A 19,897-nucleotide genomic window follows, 5' to 3' on the forward strand; every position below is an offset into this window, starting at 1 on the left:
TTATCACAAAATCATTTTTTATTGAGTGATGGGTCAGGGACAGGAATAGGGAAGCACTGGAGGCCATACCCCGGTTGGCAAAGGGGTCAGGTGTTGGCTCACACACCCTGCCTCTTCTAGGGCACCGCAGGGTGGGGCCTGGCCCCCAGGTCCTGGCTGTGGCGCTGGATGCCAGGCTGGAGTGGAGTTGGGGTTCTGCGTGGTCTGGTCCCGGCTGCCTGGCCGGGCTGCAGTTTCCCCCAAACGGCCACCAGAGGGCAGCCGGCCCCCAGCGCAGAGGAATTCTTGGTTGCTCAGGTGATGGCTTCTTAAAAAAATAAAAAACCAGAGGCTGGTGTGTTCCCCCAGCAAACCCGAGAGGGGCGGGCCTGGGGAGAAGGCTCTGGTTTCTATGATCTCTTCGATAAAAAATAAGCAAAAATAATAACAAAATACGTGGTTTCTCTTTCTCCCTTTTTCCCCCTCTAGGAACTGAGGTCAGCAATGGGGGTGTGGGAACTGGGGGTACCCTGGTATGGCCTGGATTTCAAGGTGTGGGTCTCTTTTTTCCCCTTATCACCCATAAATAAGTAAATAAATAAGTAAATAAATAAATTATAAATAGGTACTCTTTTTGTATGTGCACATATATATAGATACATTTTTCTCTCTTTCTCTTATCTAGGCAACTGAGTGACTAACCTCTCTGACTCTTTAGTTCAGAAACTCAAAAGTAAAGTGACATGATTAAGGTCAAGGGAGGGGAAGATCAGGGACTTGGAATGGCACTGTAAAACACCCACCAGCATTCTGGAATTCCAAGCCAGCTGGGCTGTGGGACATTTCTGAGTGGAACCCTGGCCACCAGAACGTTCTAGAACCATGGAGCCAGCTGGGCCCTGTAGGGATCTGGACAGAATCCTATGAAACACCCAATTTCCTAGAACTCCAGAACCAGCTGGGTCTTGGGGGTGTGGAGCTGGGAGAGTGGGGTGGGGGGGGTTGGAACAAAGCCCTGGAGAACCTAACATTCTGGAATTCTGTAGTGATCAGGGCTGAAGGGTCACCAGGATATGACTAGACATCACTGGGGGAACGAGACCGGAAGGGGATCTTGGAAGAGGAACAACAGCAGCAGATGGCCCACAGCACTTTCTGCACATCCTGGTTGCGGAAGGCGTAGATGATGGGGTTGATCATGGAGTTATAGGTCGCAGGGAGCAGAGTGAGATAGGTGTAGAGAGATGGAGAGTGGGCATCTCCCAGCAGGCAGTAGACAGTGAAGGGCAGCCAACAGGCGGCAAAGGCGCCAAGCACCACGGCCAGCGTGGCGATGCCCTTTCGGGTGGCCACATAGTGGGAGGCGGGCAGCAGATGCCGCTGGAGGGCAATCTGCTGGGCATGGCGGCAGACGATGCGGCAGATCTGGGCATAGAGCTGCAACATGATGCCAAACACCATGAAGAAGGCAATGGCCAGGACCACCAGATGGTTCTTGGAGAGTGGATACACCACGCCACATGTGGCCCTCGCATCCAGACAGTTCCAGGCCAGAACGGGCAGCAGCCCCAGGCCCAGTGCGCCACCCCACACGAGGGCCAGCATCACATAGGTCCGAGTCACCGTTGTCTCTGAATAGTAGGTGAGGGCATTGTACAAAGAAAGGTAGCGATCGACGGTGATGGCCAGTAGGCTGCCCACGCTGGCAGTAAAGGCCATCGCCAGCACGCCAACCAGCACCAGGCTCATCTCCGCCGAGCCAATGCAGAACACAGCAGCAAAGTGCAGAACCAGGCCCAGGCCGGCCAGCAGGTCGGCCACAGCCAGGCTGCCCACCAGCAGGAACATGGGGGCACGGAAGGTGGGAGTGCCCACAATGATGGCCACCACGAGCGCATTCTCACAGGACACCAGGGTGCCCGAGATGCACAGCACCACATCCCAGGCTCTGGGTGAGGGCAGCGGTGCGCCTGGGCCTGTGGGCCCCTCTGCTGAGCCCACGCTGCTCACATTCACGTTGCCTGAGCCAGCGGAGAGCCAAGCCAGGGGGCTGCCTGCACCCCACATGGTGGTACCTGTAGGAGAAAGGCCCTGTGAGAAGCTGGCAGGGCTCAGTGCTACAAAGGGGTCTGTAGGGGACAAGGTGCCACTCAGGATACATTGTGAGAGTGTCTCCTCCGGATACCCAGCTGAGTCCCAAGGCCTTGTACCCCCCAGCCACACCCCAGGGCTGCTTCTGGGACATACCTGTCTCCCCCTGCCCCCACCCCCAGCCCCCAGTCCAGCAGGGGCCTATTTTCCTATCACTGTCCTGGGTCTCTTCAGTCTCTCTCCAACTCCCTGGGTCCTCCAGGCCTCTTTCTCCCACGTGCCTGGCCAGCTGAGAACCAGATGAAGGACTCCCGTAAGTGGATGAGGGCCCACGGGATCCAGGAGACGCCAGGTAGGCCCGGGACTGGGGAAGGGAAACGCATCTCTAGACTGAGCTCTGTTCCCTCCCCATCAGGGAGGATGACGCTCAGTTTCTGAGGCTTTCCAGACCCCTCACGATTCTCCGTTCCGCCCGCGAGGCTCCGCCCCCAGGGAAGGCGCGTGAAGGTCCCGCCAGCCCCCACCCTGCACTCCCAGGGTAACACCACCTAGGAACTCGGCCCCACCCCCAACTCACACCGGCCCAGACTTCTGTCCCCGCCAGACCCCTCTTCCTGCCTCAACCTCTGGGTCTTTGGAACAGACACCCTCTGCTGGAGGCCCGGATCCCTGAGTCAGACCCCTCCTGCCCCGACACCTGGATCCTGGGCCTGACTCGGCCTCCTGCCCGTATGTCTGGATCCCTAAGTCAGACACCTGCTCGGACGCCTGGGTCCCTGACTCACATGCCTCCTGCCAGCCCAATCGCAGAGGACCATCATTCCCTCCAGGGCCTTGGGCCTTGGAGGAGTGCGCACCCCAAGAGGGGTCACCCAGCTGACGGCTCTCAGCACCCGGACACTGGGTCCCCGCCTGCTAGCCCAGATTCTGGGTTCCCAGCCTCGACCTCCGACCTCTGCCAGCCGCTGGGAGCCTGTCCGCTGGCCCAGCACCCCAGCATCCTACGTGCCCTTCCAGATGCCTGGTGGCTGCGGCGGGGCCCGCTACTCACCTCTCAGGACCTGGTGCGGCCGGGCCGCGGGGAGATTCTGCTCGGGTCCCGGCGGCGCAGGGTTTGCGCGGACCCGGAGAAGCCCCCGCGGCCGCGGGAGAAGCGGCGTGAGTCACCCCGCCCCGCCCCGCCCCCGGCCATCGGACCGGTGACGTCAGCGGCCCGGCCGGCCAATGGGTGCGTCGCGCCGGGGCGCAGCGCGCGTTGCGCGGCATAGTAATGAGGCCTCGCACCGCCCGCTCCCCCATTCATAAAAAGCGATCGTGGCCGCGGCCCCGCCCCTCCCCACTCGGCCCGCGCTGTCCTTGACGCGGCGCCCTCTGCGGGCCGGGATTTCGGGGGGCGCAGGTGGGAGAGCCTTGGAAAAGTCCCGGGGAGGTTGTAGGGAATATGCAAGGGGAAGCAGATAGGGGACCCCGAAAGGCTGTGGGGTGATGGGGCCCTCAGATGGCAGGGACGGACGGAATTCGGGTGACGGAGACCGAGTGATGAGGCTGAATGAGCGTCCTCAGTGAGGATGACGGGGGTTGCCAAGATGATGGGGCCCTGAGGTGGTGGTGACAGCAGCACGAGGGAGCAGGGAAGTGGGTGGCAGTGACAGTATGAGCATGGTGACAGGATCTTGGGGGATGGTGGCCAAGGGACGCTGCCATGCATAGAAAAGGAAGCCCCCAGGGCAACTATAGCAGTGTCAGGGTGACTGTGACATGATGGGGCTCAGGGATCCCATGGGGCAGAGACACTGCCGAGGGAAAGGGAAGGTGGAGTGTCCAGATGATAGGACCTCAGGTCACCCTGACCCTGTCACTGAGGTACTGAGGTGACAAAACAAAGTGTAAAGGATTGTAAGGTCCTAGAATGAAGATACTGGGTGACTGTTTTGAATGAGCCCCAGGGTGAGAGGGACAGGGTAGAGGGTCTGGACTGACAGTGGCCAGACAGGTGAGCTGCTGCCAGGGCAGGTCCTCGTGATGCTGGGGCTGGGGTAAGGAGCTGGGTGACGTCACTCATGTCCGCCCAATAGCGCCCTCTCAGCACGGGAGGGGTGGGCCTGGCAAGATTTCAAAACCTGAATTATTTATTCAAAGATCTGGAAAGCCAGCAGGATAGTGGTGGTGGTGGTGGTGGAGGGGGCACTTCCCCGAAGCAGCAGGGGAGGGGGAGCCGGGAAGAACTTGGAAGCAGAAAACCTGGCAGCGCAGTCCCCAGGGCAGGCCCCTCTCAACCTCCCATCTTAGGCATCTGACAGGGTGGGGCAAGGAGAAGGAGCTCCATCTTCCCCAGCCCTGCCTGTCCTATGTAGCAGGGACATACACCACCCCAGCTGACTTTTCCAGAGGTGACAGATATGCCCAGGGGGACAGGAACTGGCTGCTTCTCTTTCCTCTGTCTCTAGCTTTGATCCTCAAAGGAATCATCCAGGTCTCTGGGATGGGGGGTGGAGGGCAGGGACCAGGTTAGGGATTAAGGAAACCAGAGGGGCTCAGATCCCAGGCCGCACTGACTTCTCCCCCCAGCACAGCACCACTGTGGTCCCCTCAGTAGGTGTGGGGAGGGGGAAGGAGGTGACAGGCCAGTGGCAGGGTACAAGGGAGGAAGAGGAGAGGGTAGGGGCTGGGGAAAATGATGTGTTTCAGGATGGAGGTGATGAAACCCTCCATTTCCTCACTGTGTGACTTCGGGTGAATTTCTTCAGCTCTTTGTGCCTGTTTTCTCATCTGTAAGATAGGGATAATGTTAGTGTCTGCCTCAGGATTGTTGGTAGGGCCTGGCACGTTATCAGCACTGGCTGTGTCTATCTGGCAGGAGGATGACACCAGGGAGGCATAGGTGTGCAGGTAGTAATTGAGTTTCTAGGGGTAGATGATATTACTCGGGAGGGAGCAGAGCATGGGAAGAAAAGCCCCAGGGAACACTGTCATCGAAGGCAGGGACTGTGGGTGAGTGTGTCCTTGCAAAGGGTCCTGGGCTTCCCTCTGCCTGGAACCCATTTCCCTTCATTCAGGCCTTTGTCCTTTTTTTTTTTTTTTAATAATTTATCTTCTTTTTTATTTTATTTTTTTTATGATAGTCACACAGAGAGAGAGAGAGAGAGAGAGAGAGAGAGGCACAGACACAGGCAGAGGGAGAAGCAGGCTCCATGCACCGGGAGCCCGACATGGGACTCGATCCCGGGTCTCCAGGATCGCGCCCTGGGCCAAAGGCAAGCGCCAAACCGCTGCGCCACCCAGGGATCCCAAGGCCTTTGTCTTCATCACTTCCACAGTAGGCTACCCTTCCTCTATCCTAGTGACCCCGCCCCTCCATCCCTCTCTCCCCCCCTTTCCTCCATGTATTATTTTTCAGAGCGCTTAGCACTCCTCCAATTATATGTTTCTTCATGTATTTTCTTTTTTTACTATGGATCAGCCCCACCGGAATATAAGCTCTGAGAGGGTTGAGACTTTGTTCCATTCTGTGCTACTACAGCACCTGGCGTCGTACAAATACTCGTCAACTGGATGCCTAAAGTCAAAAGCAGCATCTAGAGAAAGAGAAGAATAGGGATATGCACAGTGTCAAGAAAGGTGGGGGTACCAAAGAGAGAGAATACAGGGGCATCAGGCCCCCCAGAACTCAGGTATCTGCTCTCTTCTCCATCAGAGTTGGATCCCAACAACCGCTCAGCGGGTCTCTGGGATGAGCAAAGGTGGCTGGGAGGTTGGCAGGAGAGAGTTGTATGAGAGACTGTCTTCTGCTATTCTGAGTGACAGTAATAGCTCTTTATCTTAAAAAAAATTAAAAGATTTTATTTATTTGACAGAGAGAGAGAGAGAGAGAGAGAGAGAGAGAGAACAAGCAGGAGGAGGGTTAAAGGGAGAAGGAGAAGCAGACTCCCCTACCAAGCAGGGAGCCTGACTCGTGGCTCCATCCCAGGACCTTGGGATCATGACCCAACCTACAGGCAGACGCTTAATCAACTGAGCCATCCAGGTGCCCCAGTTCCTTATTTTTTTTTTTTTTTGTATATGTTCATAGTTCATTAATCCTCTCATGCACAATCACCACAGATAAAGTCACTCCAGAATCTTTACTCATTTTGCCTGCACCAGCATTGGTCTGTGCAGTGCCCTGACTTTCTTCGTTCTGTTCTCATGTCCCATTTGCTGTTTTCTTGAGGTCTTTTTCTTCTCATGCAGACCATGTCTTGCAAGGCTGTCTTTGGGTTCATTTTTCTTTCATAATCCAAGGAATTATAAATCATGCCCAAGCCAGTTGTCATGCCACCACCACAACGGTTCTGACTCCAAATATAAAGATGACATCTGGTGTGGTCTTGTACATTTTGGCTGATTTTCCCCAAAGTTCTGTCTTAGGTACTGTTGCCTTCTCAGTGTGAAGAACATCAGTGACCATGTTTCCACTGAATTGGTTGGTTGGCTAAAACTTCCTGATCCAGAAAGTCACAGTGTCTTTCAAGATGGTAGTGGATCCTCAGGAAGCCCGGGAGGAAAGGAGTGCAGTGATATTTCTAGCCATGAGAAACCCCAGAGATGCAAGAGACTCAAGTGAAGCATGGATTTTCTTTCTTTCTTTCTTTCTTTCTTTCTTTCTTTCTTTCTTTCTTTCTTTCTTTCTTTCTTTCTTTCTTTCTTTCTTCTTTCTTTTTTAAAGATTTTATTCATTTATTCATGAGAGATACACAGAGAGAGGCAGAGACACAGGCAGAGGGAAAAGCAGGCTCCATGCAGGGAACTGGACATGGGACTCGATCCTGGAACTCCAGGATCACGCCCTGGGCCGCAGGCGGCGCCAAACCGCTGCGCCATCAGGGCTGCCCAAGCTATGGATTTTCACATGGGCACTCTCTCCATGCTGTTTAAAACTGCCCTATGCGAATGGGACAATGGAGGCCATCACTGCCAACTGGGTCTCTCTTCCCCAAAGATCTGCTACCTAGAGAAAGAGCTGCCCTTTCCTCTTCTCTCCCCCTCATGCCCTCTGCCGTACCTCCTTGCTTCCTCCCCACCACTAATACCCAGTCCAGTCCTTCCCACCTACCAGGTGCCAGACCCGATCCCAGGGCTTACAATAACCCTGCCTTCCCATTTCATAGGTGAAGCCTAGAGAAGCTGAAGGACTTGCCCAAATCACACAGCAAATGGCAGAGCTGGGATCTGAAGCTGGCAACCAAATCCAAGGAATGCCTTCCATTCTATCCTAAACATCACCATCTCCCCAAAAGAGGCTGGGAGGGAAGTTTGACAGGGGCTGACAATACTTGCAGTTCCCCAGGTGACCACCAGATGGCTGTGAGCACTCGCTTCCAGGTAGGACTTCCTCCCCATTCTCTCTTTAGTCTGGGGAATCCCATGGACCCAGGCTCTCTTGGGAGGGGTGTGTGTCTGAGGCACAGTTATCGTTTTTTAAATATTTTATTTATTTATTCATGAGAGACACACACAGAGAGAGGCAGAGACACAGGCAGAGGGAGAAGCAGGCTCCATGCAGGGAGCCTGATGTGGGACTTGATCCCTGGTCTCCAGGATCACACCCTGGGCTGAAGGCGGCGCTAAACCGCTGAGCCACCGTGAGGCACAGTCCCCAAAAATCTGAGCCCCAAAAATCTGAGCATCGCCAGCGCACACATTCTTAGCACAGACCCACTTGGTCATTCAGCCAGTATTCACGGACAATTCCTTGGGCTTTGAGTGGGTGCTGTGGATGGAAAGGTGATCTGGCCACATCCCTGCATTTTCTTTTCTTTTTCCTTTTAAAAAAAATCTTTCTTTTTAAAAGTAAACTCCATGCCACGTACGGAGCTCAAATTCATGACCCCAACATCAAGAGTCGCATGCCTTACAAACTGAGCCAGCGTGGCGCCCCCACATCCCTGCATTTTCAATGTTCAGTAGATATTTATTGAGCATGTGCTATCTTCCAGGCATGGTTCTAGGCACAGTGGAGAAAGCAATGAACGAAAATACTGGGTTTCTCCACAGAGCTTCCATTCTGATGGGGAAACAGGGACAATCTACAAATAAACATTTCATATGATATTAAGTAGGGGGCCCTGAGGGTCTCACAGACCAGAAGGACAAACATGTACACAGTCACAACATGATACAATATGGTTATTTAATAAATACTTACTTAGTTAGTCCTTAAGTGTAGAGGGAGTTAACTACAGAAAAAGATAAACATGGTTTCCTGCCTTCACAGAAATTACAGCCTAGGATACAAAAGAGTAATTAATTATACATTTGATACATGTTCTGAAGGAAAAAGGAAGTATCATGAGTGGGGAAGAGAGACGGGGACAGTTTTAGGAGCCTGAGAAACACTCAGGTGGAGGTGCCCAGGAAGCAGATGGGCCCACTGGATCCTGGGTTCACATCCTGGCCCCCCTCATTGTAACTATGTGCCCTCGAGCAAGTGATTTTACTTTTTTTTTTTAAGTTTGTTTATTTATTTTAGTAATCTCTACACCGAACATGGGGCTTGAGACCAACCCCAAGATCAAAAGCCATATGCTCTTCTGACTGAGTCTGCCAGGCACCCAATTTTAATTTGTTTTTTTACGATCTTATTTATTTGAGGGATGCCTGGGTGGCTCAGCGGTTGAGCATCTGCCTTTGGCTCAAGGTGTGATCCCAGAGTCCCGGAATCGAGTCCCACATCGGACTCCCTGTATAGAGCCTGCTTCTCCCTCTGTCTGTGTCTCTGCCTCTCTGTCTCTGTGTCTCTCATGAATAAATAAATACAATCCTTAAAAAAAAAAAAAGATCTTATTTATTTGAGAGACAGAGTATAAGCAGGGGAAGGGTCAAAGGAAGAGGGAGAAGTAGACTCCTCACTGAGCAGGGAGCCCAATACAAAGGGGTACTCAATCCCAGGACTCTGATGTCATAATCCAAGCCGAAGACAGCCACTTAACCAACTGAGCCATCCAGGTGCCCCCTGATTTTTACTTCTGAAGCCTACAAACTGGGAATAACAAAAGCCACGCCTAGAAGGTAGTTGTGGACATTAGATGAGAAGCTGCAAGTAAAAACTCTTAGTGGAATATATATTCTGCAGAGAGTAAGTGGTCAATAGTGTGAACCATATGTTATTAGTTACAGGTTGCGGCTGGGAAGGGAGCCACTGGGCTGGAGATGGAGATGAGACCTGATGGCTTTCAGATGGGAACCGATGGCAGCGGAATGGCCAGAAGGATTCCAGAAGAGGTAGATCTGAGGAAGGAATCAGGCCACCAGGGAAGAAGAGGGGAATGGAAGAAAAGGAGGGGCAACAGAGAAGAGAAAGGAGAATGGAGGTGAAAGAGGAGGGGGGAGAGAGAAAGAGGAGGTGCTCTCAGGAACCTGAGAAGAAGCGCCAGAAAAGAACCAGAGGAGGCCGTGCCAGGGTAGGACTTGAGACAGGAGGGAAGGCTGCGGAAAGCCCCAGTCGTCCTACTAATAATGAGACCAACCTGCTCAGCGGCTTAGCGCCGCCTTCAACCTAGGGTGTGATCCTGGAGACCCTGGATCGAGTCCCGTGTTGGGGTCCCTGCATGGAGCCTGCTTCTCCCTCTGCCTGGGTCTCTACCTCTCTGTGTCTCTCATAAATAAAATCTTTATTTTATTATTATTATTCTTTAATAAATAAAATCTTAAAAAAATAGTGAGAGTGTGGTGGGAGGCTGAGGGGCAGAGGAGGGTGGGGTGCAAGGGGTGAAGCGAAGTGGACAGGGTCTAGGGGCCAGCTGAACCCAGTCCCCCAGTCGCCGGGCCTGGTTGCGTTCACGCGACAAGGCTCAGCCTGCGGGAAAGTGACCTCGCTTCGAATCCAGGCTTTGCCACTGTGACCTCTGCCTACGCACTCACCTTTTCTGAGCCTTAGTTTCCTCACCTCTAGGGAAAACCAGCGGTTTCCGGGAGGCCGCAGGTGCGGGCTCCCAGGACCAGGTGAACCGCCAGCCCTTGATCCCGCCCCCTCTCGTCCGAGCCCCGCCCCGCCCCGGCCCCGCCCCAGGGCAGGCCCCGCCCACCGCGCCCCGCCCAGGCCCCGCCCAGGTTGCCCGGGGCTCGCTCCCCAGAGCCCGGCGGAGACGAGTCGGGGAGGGACGCCGCGCACCAGCTCTCCGCCGACTCCCGGCCCCCGCCCTGCCCATGGCCGCGCCGGGACCCCGCGCCTTACGGGTCGCGCTCTGTGGCGGCTGCTGCTGCCTCCTCCTGTGCGCCCAGCTCGTTGCGGCTGGTAACGCGGACCAGGGTCTGGTTGGAGGCCCACCCCGGGCAGGGGCAGGCGGAGCGTACCCTCACCCAGCCCGTCCGTGCTGGAGCCCTTGGGCTGGGGGTGGGAGGTGGGGGCAGGAGGGGACTGTCCAGAGAGTTCAGGGCTCCAGCGTTGGGTGAAGGGGGCTCTAGCCCTGTGTGGAGCCTCGGTATGTAATAGGCTCCAGATGTGGGGGATTAGAGGCTTCAGGTGTGTCTGGGGGTGACAGCGCCACACGTATCAGGGAACCCAGGTGTATGCAAAGGGAGGGGACTCTGGGTGAATGTGGGGGAGGTTGTGGGTGTGTGTAACTATGCGTTTATGGAAATTCCAGATGTGTAAGTGGGGCTTAGGGGCTCCAGGTGAGAGTATGTGTGCAAAGGGGTGAGAGCCACAGTAGTGGGGAAGGGGGGCTGCAGCTCAGTTTCAAGGAGTTGCTCCCACTCTCAGGCAAAGGAGCTCGAGGCTTTGGGCGGGGAGCCCTGCTCCGCATGAACATCTGGCCAGCTGTTCGAGGGGCCTGCAAACAGTTCAAGCTCTGTGAGCACTGTGTGGAGGGACACAAAGCACACAACCTCTCTGGCTGCGTGTGGGAGCAGTGCCGGCCAGAGGAGCCAGGTATGGAGCTGCGCCCTCCCCAAATTAAGTGCCCCCACTTCTGAACCCCAGGGCCTTGGGACCTCTCTCCAAACCTCTCCCCTATACCTTCTCCCACCAGGACATTGTGTGGCCCAAGCTGAGGCGGTCAAGGAAGGTTGCTCCATCTATAACCGCTCAGAGTTGTGTCCAGGTAAGGGGACTTCTGCTGGCCTAAGCCAAGTTGGAGAGGGGGAGTTAAGGTGTCCCCAGACAGAGCCTGCCCTCCAGGAAGGAATCAGCCTCTCTCAGGGAGCAGACTGTCCTCATGAACACCTGGGTCCAGTTTCAGGTCTGCTTTTAGCTCATTGAGAAGTCCCCTTCCCCTCTCTGGCCTGTTTTCCCCATTTAAAAATTGGCACAGCCAGAGAATCCAGGACAGATGTGCAGAGGGGATGGAGGAGTTAGCTTGCCTAATGTAAAACACAGTGAGGACTTCAGAATCAGAAGTCCAGAAGAGAATGTGGGGGAGGGCTTCCTGGAGGAGGTGTCATCAGAGATGACTCTGAAAGGTAGAGGTGGAGGGAGGGCACATCTGGTGGAAGGAACTGTGTGAACTAAGACTTAAAAGTATGTCAGCTGGACCTGGACCTGGAACAGGGGGCCTGATATGAGTCAGAAGACCAGCTGTTGGCTGGGGCTGGGGTCTTGATGGGAGTCAGGGAGTGGGAGGGCTGATTTAGTATGGATTCCCTGTCTTCCAGCTGCCCACCACCACCCCACCTATGAACCAAAGACAGTCACAACAGGTAAGTGCTACCTGGGAGAATGGTAGTGGTGGGAGAACTAGAGGTGCCAGCAAAGACAGCTGGGCTCAGGCACTGACATGCTGTATGACCTCAGCCCTGTGACTCTTCTGCTGAGCCTGTTCCCACATCTGTAAAATGGGTTGGGTAATACCTCACGGAGTTGCTGTGAGAATTTTATGAGCAGGTGTATAGCACCTAGCCCAGTGTCTGACGCATGGAAAGCAGTCAGCAAACGAGGATTCCCATCCCTTCTGCCCAGTACCAGCTCTGGGAGCTCAGGCTGACCCTCTCGGGACCTGCCCTTGGTGCTGAAGGGTGTCCGGCTCAGGTCGCCAATGAGGTGTAGCTCAGTCACTACCTACCGCAACCACCAGGTCCAGAGAGGGTCACAAAGCAGACTCCTGGCAGAGCAGGAGCAAGAGCTCTGCCCCTTGATTCCCACTGTCCCTCAGGGTCTGGAGGTCACTGGGCTTGGTAGGGATGGCTGCAGAGGCTTTGGTTAATTAAAGCCAGAAACTTGATCTTGGAGGCTGAATTATTGATGGCTCAGCTCCCTCTGGCTGAGCCCCAGCTCGGTCTTGGGCAGCTCATTTCTTCCCTCTCCTCCTTTTCCCCCAGTGTCCTTTTCTGGGGCCCCCTCAGTTGTAGCCGGGACCACCCTTTACCCTTCATATTCTCAGACACCCTGATACAAGCTACAGCCTCTGAGAGGTGGACCTAGCTCCCAGCTAGGCCCCTCTCCACTGCCCCAGAATGATCCACTGCCAGCAGCCCTGCCCTGGCACCTGGCCTAGGGCCTGAAATCAAATCCCTAGTGGGAGTGGATGGCTAACGTGGCACAGCTGGGAGCCACTCAGACAGCCTGACAACCATGGGCCCTAAGATGGCAGGTGGTGGGGGGGGAGGTTTCGAAACATCAGGGGACACTGTGTGACTTGCCCCTTAACCGTGAGGTGACTTTGGACAAGTCTGGTCCTCAGAAGCCAGCTTTGCCCTCTAAGATACATCACCTAGTCTCCATTTATCCACTTGGTAGGGTGTGGCCTCCACTTCTTCCTTCTTTAAGGGCTCTGACATTGGGTGACTCCAGGGTCTCAGGACTTAGGAGTCCTGAAAAAGGTCGATATCATCTGTAGCTAGGCTTTGAACCCTGAGACCCAAGGCCACCCTACTGGGCCAGTGTGGGTAGGGAGGCTAGAAGGGAGCCCATTGCTATCGGGACCATGCAATCCTGAGGCCCAAAGAGGATGTGAAAGACATCAAGCCATAGAGCAAACTGGGAGCAGAGCCAGGGCTGGAGCCCAGGCCCCACCCTCCCCTGCCAGGCACTTCCCAACTGCCCACTGGATCTGGGCTGAACTTCTGAGCCTGCTGCTCAAGGCTCCCATTGTGAGGACTGGGTCCCCCAGGTGACCTGTGCTGGTTACTGGGGTGGGGTTGGGATCCTGGGCCCCGGCGATCTGCTATGACCTGGACTCTGCAGGGAGCCCCCTAGTTCCTGAGCCCCACAGCTCTGGCTTTGATGGAGCCAGCTTCATTGGGGGTGTCGTGCTGGTGCTGAGCCTGCAGGCAGCGGCCTTCTTCATCTTACGCTTCCTCAAGGCCAAGGACAGCACCTACCAGACACTGTGAGTACCTGGCCCACCAGCACTTCCCCCACTCCCCACTGCACTCTCTTCTCAATGGGGCAGCCCTAAGGGCCTTGTCTTCCTCCTGACGTCACCCACGTGAGTCACACTTCTCCCTTCTCAACTTGTGGGGTTTTCTCTGCCCCTGTTGGCTGGGGCCAGGACTCAGCCTGGACCCGTGTCTGAGAGCCCAGCTGAGCCCACCTGTCTTTGTCCTTCATGCTGCCAGCAGGGAGGAGAACCAGTAGGTGGTAGCCCAGGCAAGCCTTCGTTTTGCAGCTCCGTGGCCGCAGGCAGGAGCATGGGACATGTGTGCGGTTTGGTTTTCCTCGAGGAAGGGGAGCTGCCCCGAGGCCCCCGTGTGCCGTGTGTGCGGTGGGGCGGGTTGCTGCAGCCTCCATTAAAGTGTGTTCTTCCAGCCACTGCCTGCTGTCTGGGGGTGGGGGCCCTCAGCCCAGCTGAGGCAGGGCCACTGCCCTGAGTGCCCTCTCTGTCTGGCCTCTGCAGAATCTGACCCCCTTCAGGCCTGGATTCCACAGGGGAAGGAGGACGAAGAGGCCCCTCTTGGCCCCCTTGTAGGCACTGGGGGTGGGAAAAACTTTGGCCACCAATTTCTGGCCCCTGTGGGCCATCAAGCAGACTCAGTGCCTGCTATGTGACATCCCCTCCTGGCCTGGGCCTGGTACCTGCGGCTGAGAGCATTCTTCAATCACCTCCTGTCTTATCCATCATGCCTGTGGGCCCCCTGCCTGACACGAGGTCTGTGCCTGCCTCTTCCCACCCCCCCGGCCTGGCACTGCCCCCAAATAAAACAACTCTTTCTGGCACTTTGCTTCATGTCCTGTGTCTTGGGCTGTGTGTGGATTTGTAGGGGTTGGGGTATAGCCATTGTCTCCCTAATGGGAATTCAGCCTTGGATTGCTACTACTGCCTTTTCTTTCTTTCTTTTTTTTTTTTTTTTAAGATTTTATTTATTTATTTGACAGAGAGCACGCAAGCAGGGAGAGTGACAGAGGGAGAGAGAAAAGTAGGTTCCCTGCTCAGCAGGGAGCCTGATGCGGGGTTCAATCCCAGGACCCCGGGATCATGACCTGAGCAGAAGGCAGACGCTTAACTGACTGAGCCAATCAGGCGCCCCATCACCTTTTAAAATATTTTCGTTTGTTATACATGTTCACCCTCTCCCTGTCTTACCCCCTGCCCCCAGCCCTTTTTAGATAAGTCCTTGGAGATTCAGAAAGGTAAGTATACTTGCTCAAGATCACACGGTGGGATGGGGCAGGACTGGGATTTGAATCCAGACTTTCCTTTCCTTTCCTTTTCTTTTTTTTTTTTTTTAAAGATTTTATTCATGTATTTGGGGGAGGGGTGTCGTGCACATGAGCAGGGGTGAGAGGGAGAAGCAGGCTCTCTGCTGATGTAGTGGCTCAATCCCAGGACCCTGGGACCATGACCTGAGCTGAAGGCAGACCTCTAACTGACTGAACCACTCAGGTGCCCCGAAGCAAGGTTTTTCTGACTCAGAATAAGCAGAAGTTCAGAATTTCCCTGCAGAGGCATCTCTAGGCTCTCTTGGCTCCTAAAGTTAGGTCTCCGCCCCAGTGCCATGGTGGAGATGCCCCTAGGACTCAACAGCCATTTCTGCACTTCCGGCCTTCCTCACTCAGGCCCTTCTGGAAAGCCTGTGCCCTCCCATGCCAGTTCTTCCCCCTTCCCCCCTCATCCCCACCCCCCCACCCCCGCCCAGAAGTCTTCCTTGACTGATAACATCTCCTGCTGCTGGGCATTTGCTGGAAACAGGACATGTGGCTAAGAGTCTGGCAGTGTTATCTGATTTCATCCCATGATTGTCCGAGGAAGCAGAGAGGCCATAGCAGGTAATGGTGGCAGTGGCGTGGCCGGCCTGTGGAGCCCGACCGCTCTGCTCTGTGAACTGGAGGAAGTTATTTCCCAGCTCTGGTCCTGCTTCCCCATCTGTGAAGGGGGGTAACAGCAGTGTCCATCTCAATGGGATGTGGGGCAGATTCAGAGCCGGTGCACGTGCCCCACCTACATTGCAGGGCACCCATCACCCTCCAGCTGTGCAGCCCGCACAGCCTTAGTGTTTCTGCCCCCCCCCAGGCCCAGCCTCCCTGCCCTCCAGCTGGACAGGCTCTGAGGGACACTTGGGCCCACGAGCAGTTCTGGTTACTGCTTGGCCTCATGGCTCACCTGCCCACACGTCATGCCACCATCCACATGCCATACAGTCCACCTCCTCACCCCTCCACTCTCTTCCATCAAAGCCCCCATCCCAGACATCAGCCTCCCCTGCAAGCACCCCTCTCTCCATACTTGAATCTCCCTCTTGTTACCCAGCCTGTCTTGCTTTCTCTCTTCTCCAAGCCTTTGTACATGCAGTTTCTCCTGCCTGGATCACCCTCCCCTGGCTTCTCCTCCCAGAACTTAAGTGCTGGCAGGGATAATACCCAGTCTTTCCAGGGAAAGAGGGAGAAAATACCCCCACCTCCCTCGATTTTCCACTCACTTATGGAAATTTCTTTATCGGATGTTTGTTTTTTTCCAAAGTAGTAAATGCCTGTAGGGAACAAAAGGACTATAAGGAAATGTATATGAAGAGTGAGAAACACTTTCCCCTGGTCCCACTCCCCAGAAATAATTGTGCTTAACAGTACATTTCAGGCCTTTTTTTGTAAATTTACAACATACGTACACACATTCAGCATTTTAAAAAAATGTTTAAAAGATTTTATTTAGTTGAGAGAAAGTGAGAGAGAGAGAGAGAGAGAGAGAGAGCACGAGAGGGGGAAGGGTCAGAGAAGCAGAGTCCCCGCTAAGCAGGGAGCCAAATGTGGGGCTTGATCCTGGGACTCCAGGATCATGACCTGAGCCGAAGGCAGACACTCAACCAACTGAGCCACCCAGGCACCCCCACATTCAGCATTTTAAAAATACAAAGTGGGGTCCTGCTATACATGTTGTTCTGAAACTTTGCCCCTTTCATTAGAGATCTGATTTGCCCTATGACTTGTCCAGATGGTGATATTTTATTTGCCTGTATCCTATCCGTGTTCAGTTGGCTCACTTCCATGTTGATTTTTTTTTTTTTAAAGATTTGATTAGCATGAGCAGGAGAAAGACAAGCAGACTCCTCACTGAGCAGGGATTTCCCCACATGGGGCTTGATCCCAGCACTCCAAAATCATGGCCTGAGCTGAAGTCAGACCCTTAACTGACTGAGCCACACAGGTGCCCCCATGTTGATTATAAACAGCACATGATAATTTTTTTTTTAATTTAAGTAATCTCTATGCCTAATGTGGGGCTTGAACTCATGAGGCCGAGATCAAGAGTAGCATGCTCTACCAACTGAGCCAGCCAGGTACCCATTTAAAAAAAAATTTTTTTTTAAGGGCATCTGACTCTCAGTTTCCACTCAGGTCATGATTTCAGGTTCCTGAGATTTAGTCCCATATTGTGCTCTGGGCTCAGCATGGAGTCTGCTTGAGATTCCCTCTCCCTCTCCCTCTGCCTCTCTTGCTCATGCTCTCTCTCTCAAATAAATAAATGAATCTTTTATTTATTTTTTAAAAGATTTTAAAAAATTTATCTATTCATGAGAGACACAGAGAGAGAGAGAGAGAGAGGCAGAGACACAGGCAGAGGGAGAAGCAGGCTCCATGCAGGAAGCCTGATGCAGGACTCGATCCCGGGACTGCAGGATCACTCCCTGGGCCAAAGGCAGGCCCTAAACCGCTGAGCCACCCAGGGATCCCCCAATAAATGAATCTTTGAAAAAAAAATTTCACATGATAACTGGGCTTGTCTGCAGATCTTGGCACACTTGTGGGAGAGTTTGGAGAGGAGAGATCCCTGAAATTAGAATTTCATGATCCCAGAGAGTCCTCATGGTTCCATCCCATGTGGTGAACTTGGCCTCCACCTTCCCTGACACCCCCTGGTACCTCAGCCCTCCCCGCCCCCACAAGCACTGGGCCTGGCATAGAGAAGACCTTCAAGGAAGGCTTGATGAATGAACGAATGAGTGAATGGATGAGTAAGCAAACAAGTGAATGAGCCATCCCTCTCCTCTCCTATCACCTGAGGTCCCTCCCCAGCTCAGACCTCAACCCCCACATCTGCACTGTGGCTATTGCCCACTCACTGGCCTCCTAGCCTCCCGGCCTGCCCTGCACGGTCTGCCCAACTCAATGGCCTGCCTGTATTAGCAACTATTTCCTAGGTGCTGCCGGGGGCTCCCCAGCAGACCTGCGAGTGGGCATGAGGTCACTTTGCCGAGAATGTCTCCTCCTGGTGGGAGGCTTGAACAGAATCTCTGTGGCCCTGGGCATGTACAGGCAGTGAACAAGCCATGCCCTGTCTCTGGGCCTCAGTTTCTCCTTGTTTATTCATTCATTTCACCAATATTTATTGAGTGCCTGCTTTGTGCCAGGCCTATAGCCCAGGGCCAATAATGACTAGGAGCCGGGTTGTGTCAGGACCAGAGCCAACACACAAGCATCCCCGGCAGGACCCGGGGAGTACAGTAGGTGTAGTGGTCACAACACTTGACAAGGACCAGGGAAGGACCCCTGGAGGAGATGGCCGTAGGGCCGGACCTTCAGACAGGTGGTGCTTCGCAGGTAGAGATGGAAAGGAGGGCATTCCAGATGGAAGGCCCAGAACAAGCAAAGGTGCAAAGGCAATTCACCCTGTGCAAATCCAAAGGTCTGGAGGCCAGGATCAGAAGTTGGACTCCGTTCTGGCCACAGGGGCTGAGGGAGGAAATGCCTCTACCCCCTGCTGGTTCTAGCCTGGGTGGGGTGCCCCTTCTGAGGGACAAGGGGCAGAAGTCTTGCTTCATGTCCCCCCACCAGCCTGGCCCCTTTATAGGCATCCTCCCTCAGGGGCACCAGTAAGATGGGCCTACTGTGGACCCTATTCTCCCTTTTGCTCCTCTTGCTGGGGAAGCCAGGCCGCCAAAGGACCCAGCTCCCCCAGCTGCCCAGGTAGCAGCCGAGGGTGCCCTCCGTACCAACCCTCACTCCTTCCCTGGTGTCTATCTCCCATCCAGGCACATTAGCCTCAAGGAGCAGGATAGGAAGGTGAGAATCTGGGCTCTGCGTTGTAAATTTATGCAAAAATAGATGCAAATGGTGCAAACCCTCTACCCTTGGCAGCTCTGGAGGCAAGAGTCCTGATAGCTGGACTCTGGAGATGGAAAGAGAACCGCAGAGGGGTCTGAAAGAGATATGCCCACTCCCCCAGGTCAGCCCTGTGGCCACTCAGCCCAAGGGTGAGTCTGGGAATGTGTGGGACTACAGGCCGCCTCTGCTTCCTTTGCTTCTGTCCCCAGGACTACAGAGGGGTGTCTCTGCTTGGCTGCTGTTGTGCAATCCACTATGATTGCCCTCCAGGGGGATGGAAGGCTGGGAGAAGCAGGAAGGATTAGGACAGGGGTCTGGGCACCCTCCCCTCTGGTTTGTGGGCTTTGGAAGTTCTCAGACCTCAGAGCCAACACTCTGTCTTTTCCTAGGGCAGGAGATCCAGAGACCCTGCTGTGTTCCAGGAGGCAGCCTTCACAGGAGCCAGGAACTTGGCATCACGGGGTGCTGGGGTGTCGGCCAGCTGCCAGACATGGCTCAGCCCTCCATAGAGCCCTCTTCAGGGGCCCGACCTAGCCGAGCCGAGAGGGCTCCTGGGATCCCACTGTTGGCCTGTTCCATTGCCTGCAGGGTGAGGGTTGGCGACGCCCTCTTGGCGACTCCCCTCAGCCCATCTCCCCTTCCCCAGGCCCAGAAGCTGCTAGGGGCTGCTGAGCCGGCATGGCACGTTGAGTGGCTGGTGCAATCTGTGCCTACTGGAGGGCAGAGCCCTCCTAGATTTTTTTGTGACACGGACACCAAAGCGGGTGAGTGTCAGAGAGGCTCAAAGGGCTCAGAGGCCAGGCCCAATGGGCACTTCTCCTCTTGGCCTCTAGGGGGAGCCAGAGCCCACTGGAGCAAGGCCTGCCTCCTAGTCCCCCACTGACCAGGGCTTCCTGAGCTCCCAGAGGGGCTGAAGAAGTCTCAGAAGGCCTCACAGGGGAGATGCCATTTGAAAGGGCCTTGAAGGCTGTGTAGAAGTTCTCCAGCTAGATGGGGAGCTGAGGACGTTCCAGGTAGAGGGATAGACAAACACACAGGGAGGCAGAGAGTACAAGAGGGTTTGAGGAAATCGTGTGAATGAGCTGAGGGCAGTAAGAGGTCAGGCATGTAGGTGATGTACTGGTGTAGGTCAAGCATGAAGCTTCTAGGGCTTCTAGAAAGGCCAGTTCATGGAGGGCTCTGAAGGGCTGACCAAGAAGCACAGGAGGCAATGGGGAGCCATGGAAGCATTGTAAGCAGAGAAGGGACCCAGTCAGATTTTTGTTTTAGGGAAAGCACTCAGGCTGCACCATGGAGGGCGCACTGCGGTGGGGGCGGAATGTCAGGGGAACGAGTTCATCACTGTTCACGAGCAAAGATCACTCGGACTCACACGTT

At 54.6% G+C, this 19,897-nt stretch overlaps 2 protein-coding genes and 1 long non-coding RNA gene across 9 annotated transcripts; 1 reads left to right on the forward strand and 2 right to left on the reverse strand.

Moving 5' to 3' along the window:
- On the reverse strand, positions 1–3,233 carry GPR3 (G protein-coupled receptor 3). The gene is made up of 2 exons (XM_072827594.1): positions 3,122–3,233; positions 1–2,054 (listed from the first exon to the last, which is right to left on the reverse strand). Exon 2 carries the CDS (start codon positions 2,044–2,046, stop codon positions 1,057–1,059), a length of 990 nt encoding a protein of 329 aa, XP_072683695.1. The 5' UTR covers positions 2,047–2,054; positions 3,122–3,233; the 3' UTR covers positions 1–1,056.
- Positions 3,234–3,408: 175 nt separating this feature from the next.
- LOC140634101 (uncharacterized) lies at positions 3,409–10,072 on the reverse strand. Its single transcript, XR_012031644.1, has 3 exons — positions 9,970–10,072; positions 8,255–8,333; positions 3,409–4,839 (listed from the first exon to the last, which is right to left on the reverse strand). It is a non-coding gene; the product is annotated as an uncharacterized lncRNA (long non-coding RNA).
- Positions 9,086–14,200, forward strand: CD164L2 (CD164 molecule like 2). Of its 7 annotated transcripts, XM_072827597.1 has the most exons (7): positions 9,086–9,117; positions 9,220–9,330; positions 10,811–10,978; positions 11,079–11,150; positions 11,701–11,745; positions 13,229–13,373; positions 13,653–13,874. In XM_072827597.1, the coding sequence occupies exons 3-7, from the start codon at positions 10,852–10,854 to the stop codon at positions 13,852–13,854; spliced, it is 591 nt and encodes a 196-aa protein (XP_072683698.1). In that variant the 5' UTR covers positions 9,086–9,117; positions 9,220–9,330; positions 10,811–10,851; the 3' UTR covers positions 13,855–13,874. The 7 variants fall into 7 exon arrangements, with proteins under 7 accessions (XP_072683698.1, XP_072683696.1, XP_072683697.1 ...); XM_072827595.1 differs by lacking the exons at positions 9,086–9,117; positions 9,220–9,330 and adding an exon at positions 10,174–10,357; XM_072827596.1 differs by lacking the exons at positions 9,086–9,117; positions 9,220–9,330 and adding an exon at positions 10,175–10,342.
- The last annotated feature ends 5,697 nt before the right edge of the window (positions 14,201–19,897 follow it).

Source organism: Canis lupus, chromosome 5 (genome assembly GCF_048164855.1).
Source record: "Canis lupus baileyi chromosome 5, mCanLup2.hap1, whole genome shotgun sequence".
Classification (NCBI taxonomy): domain Eukaryota; kingdom Metazoa; phylum Chordata; class Mammalia; order Carnivora; family Canidae; genus Canis; species Canis lupus.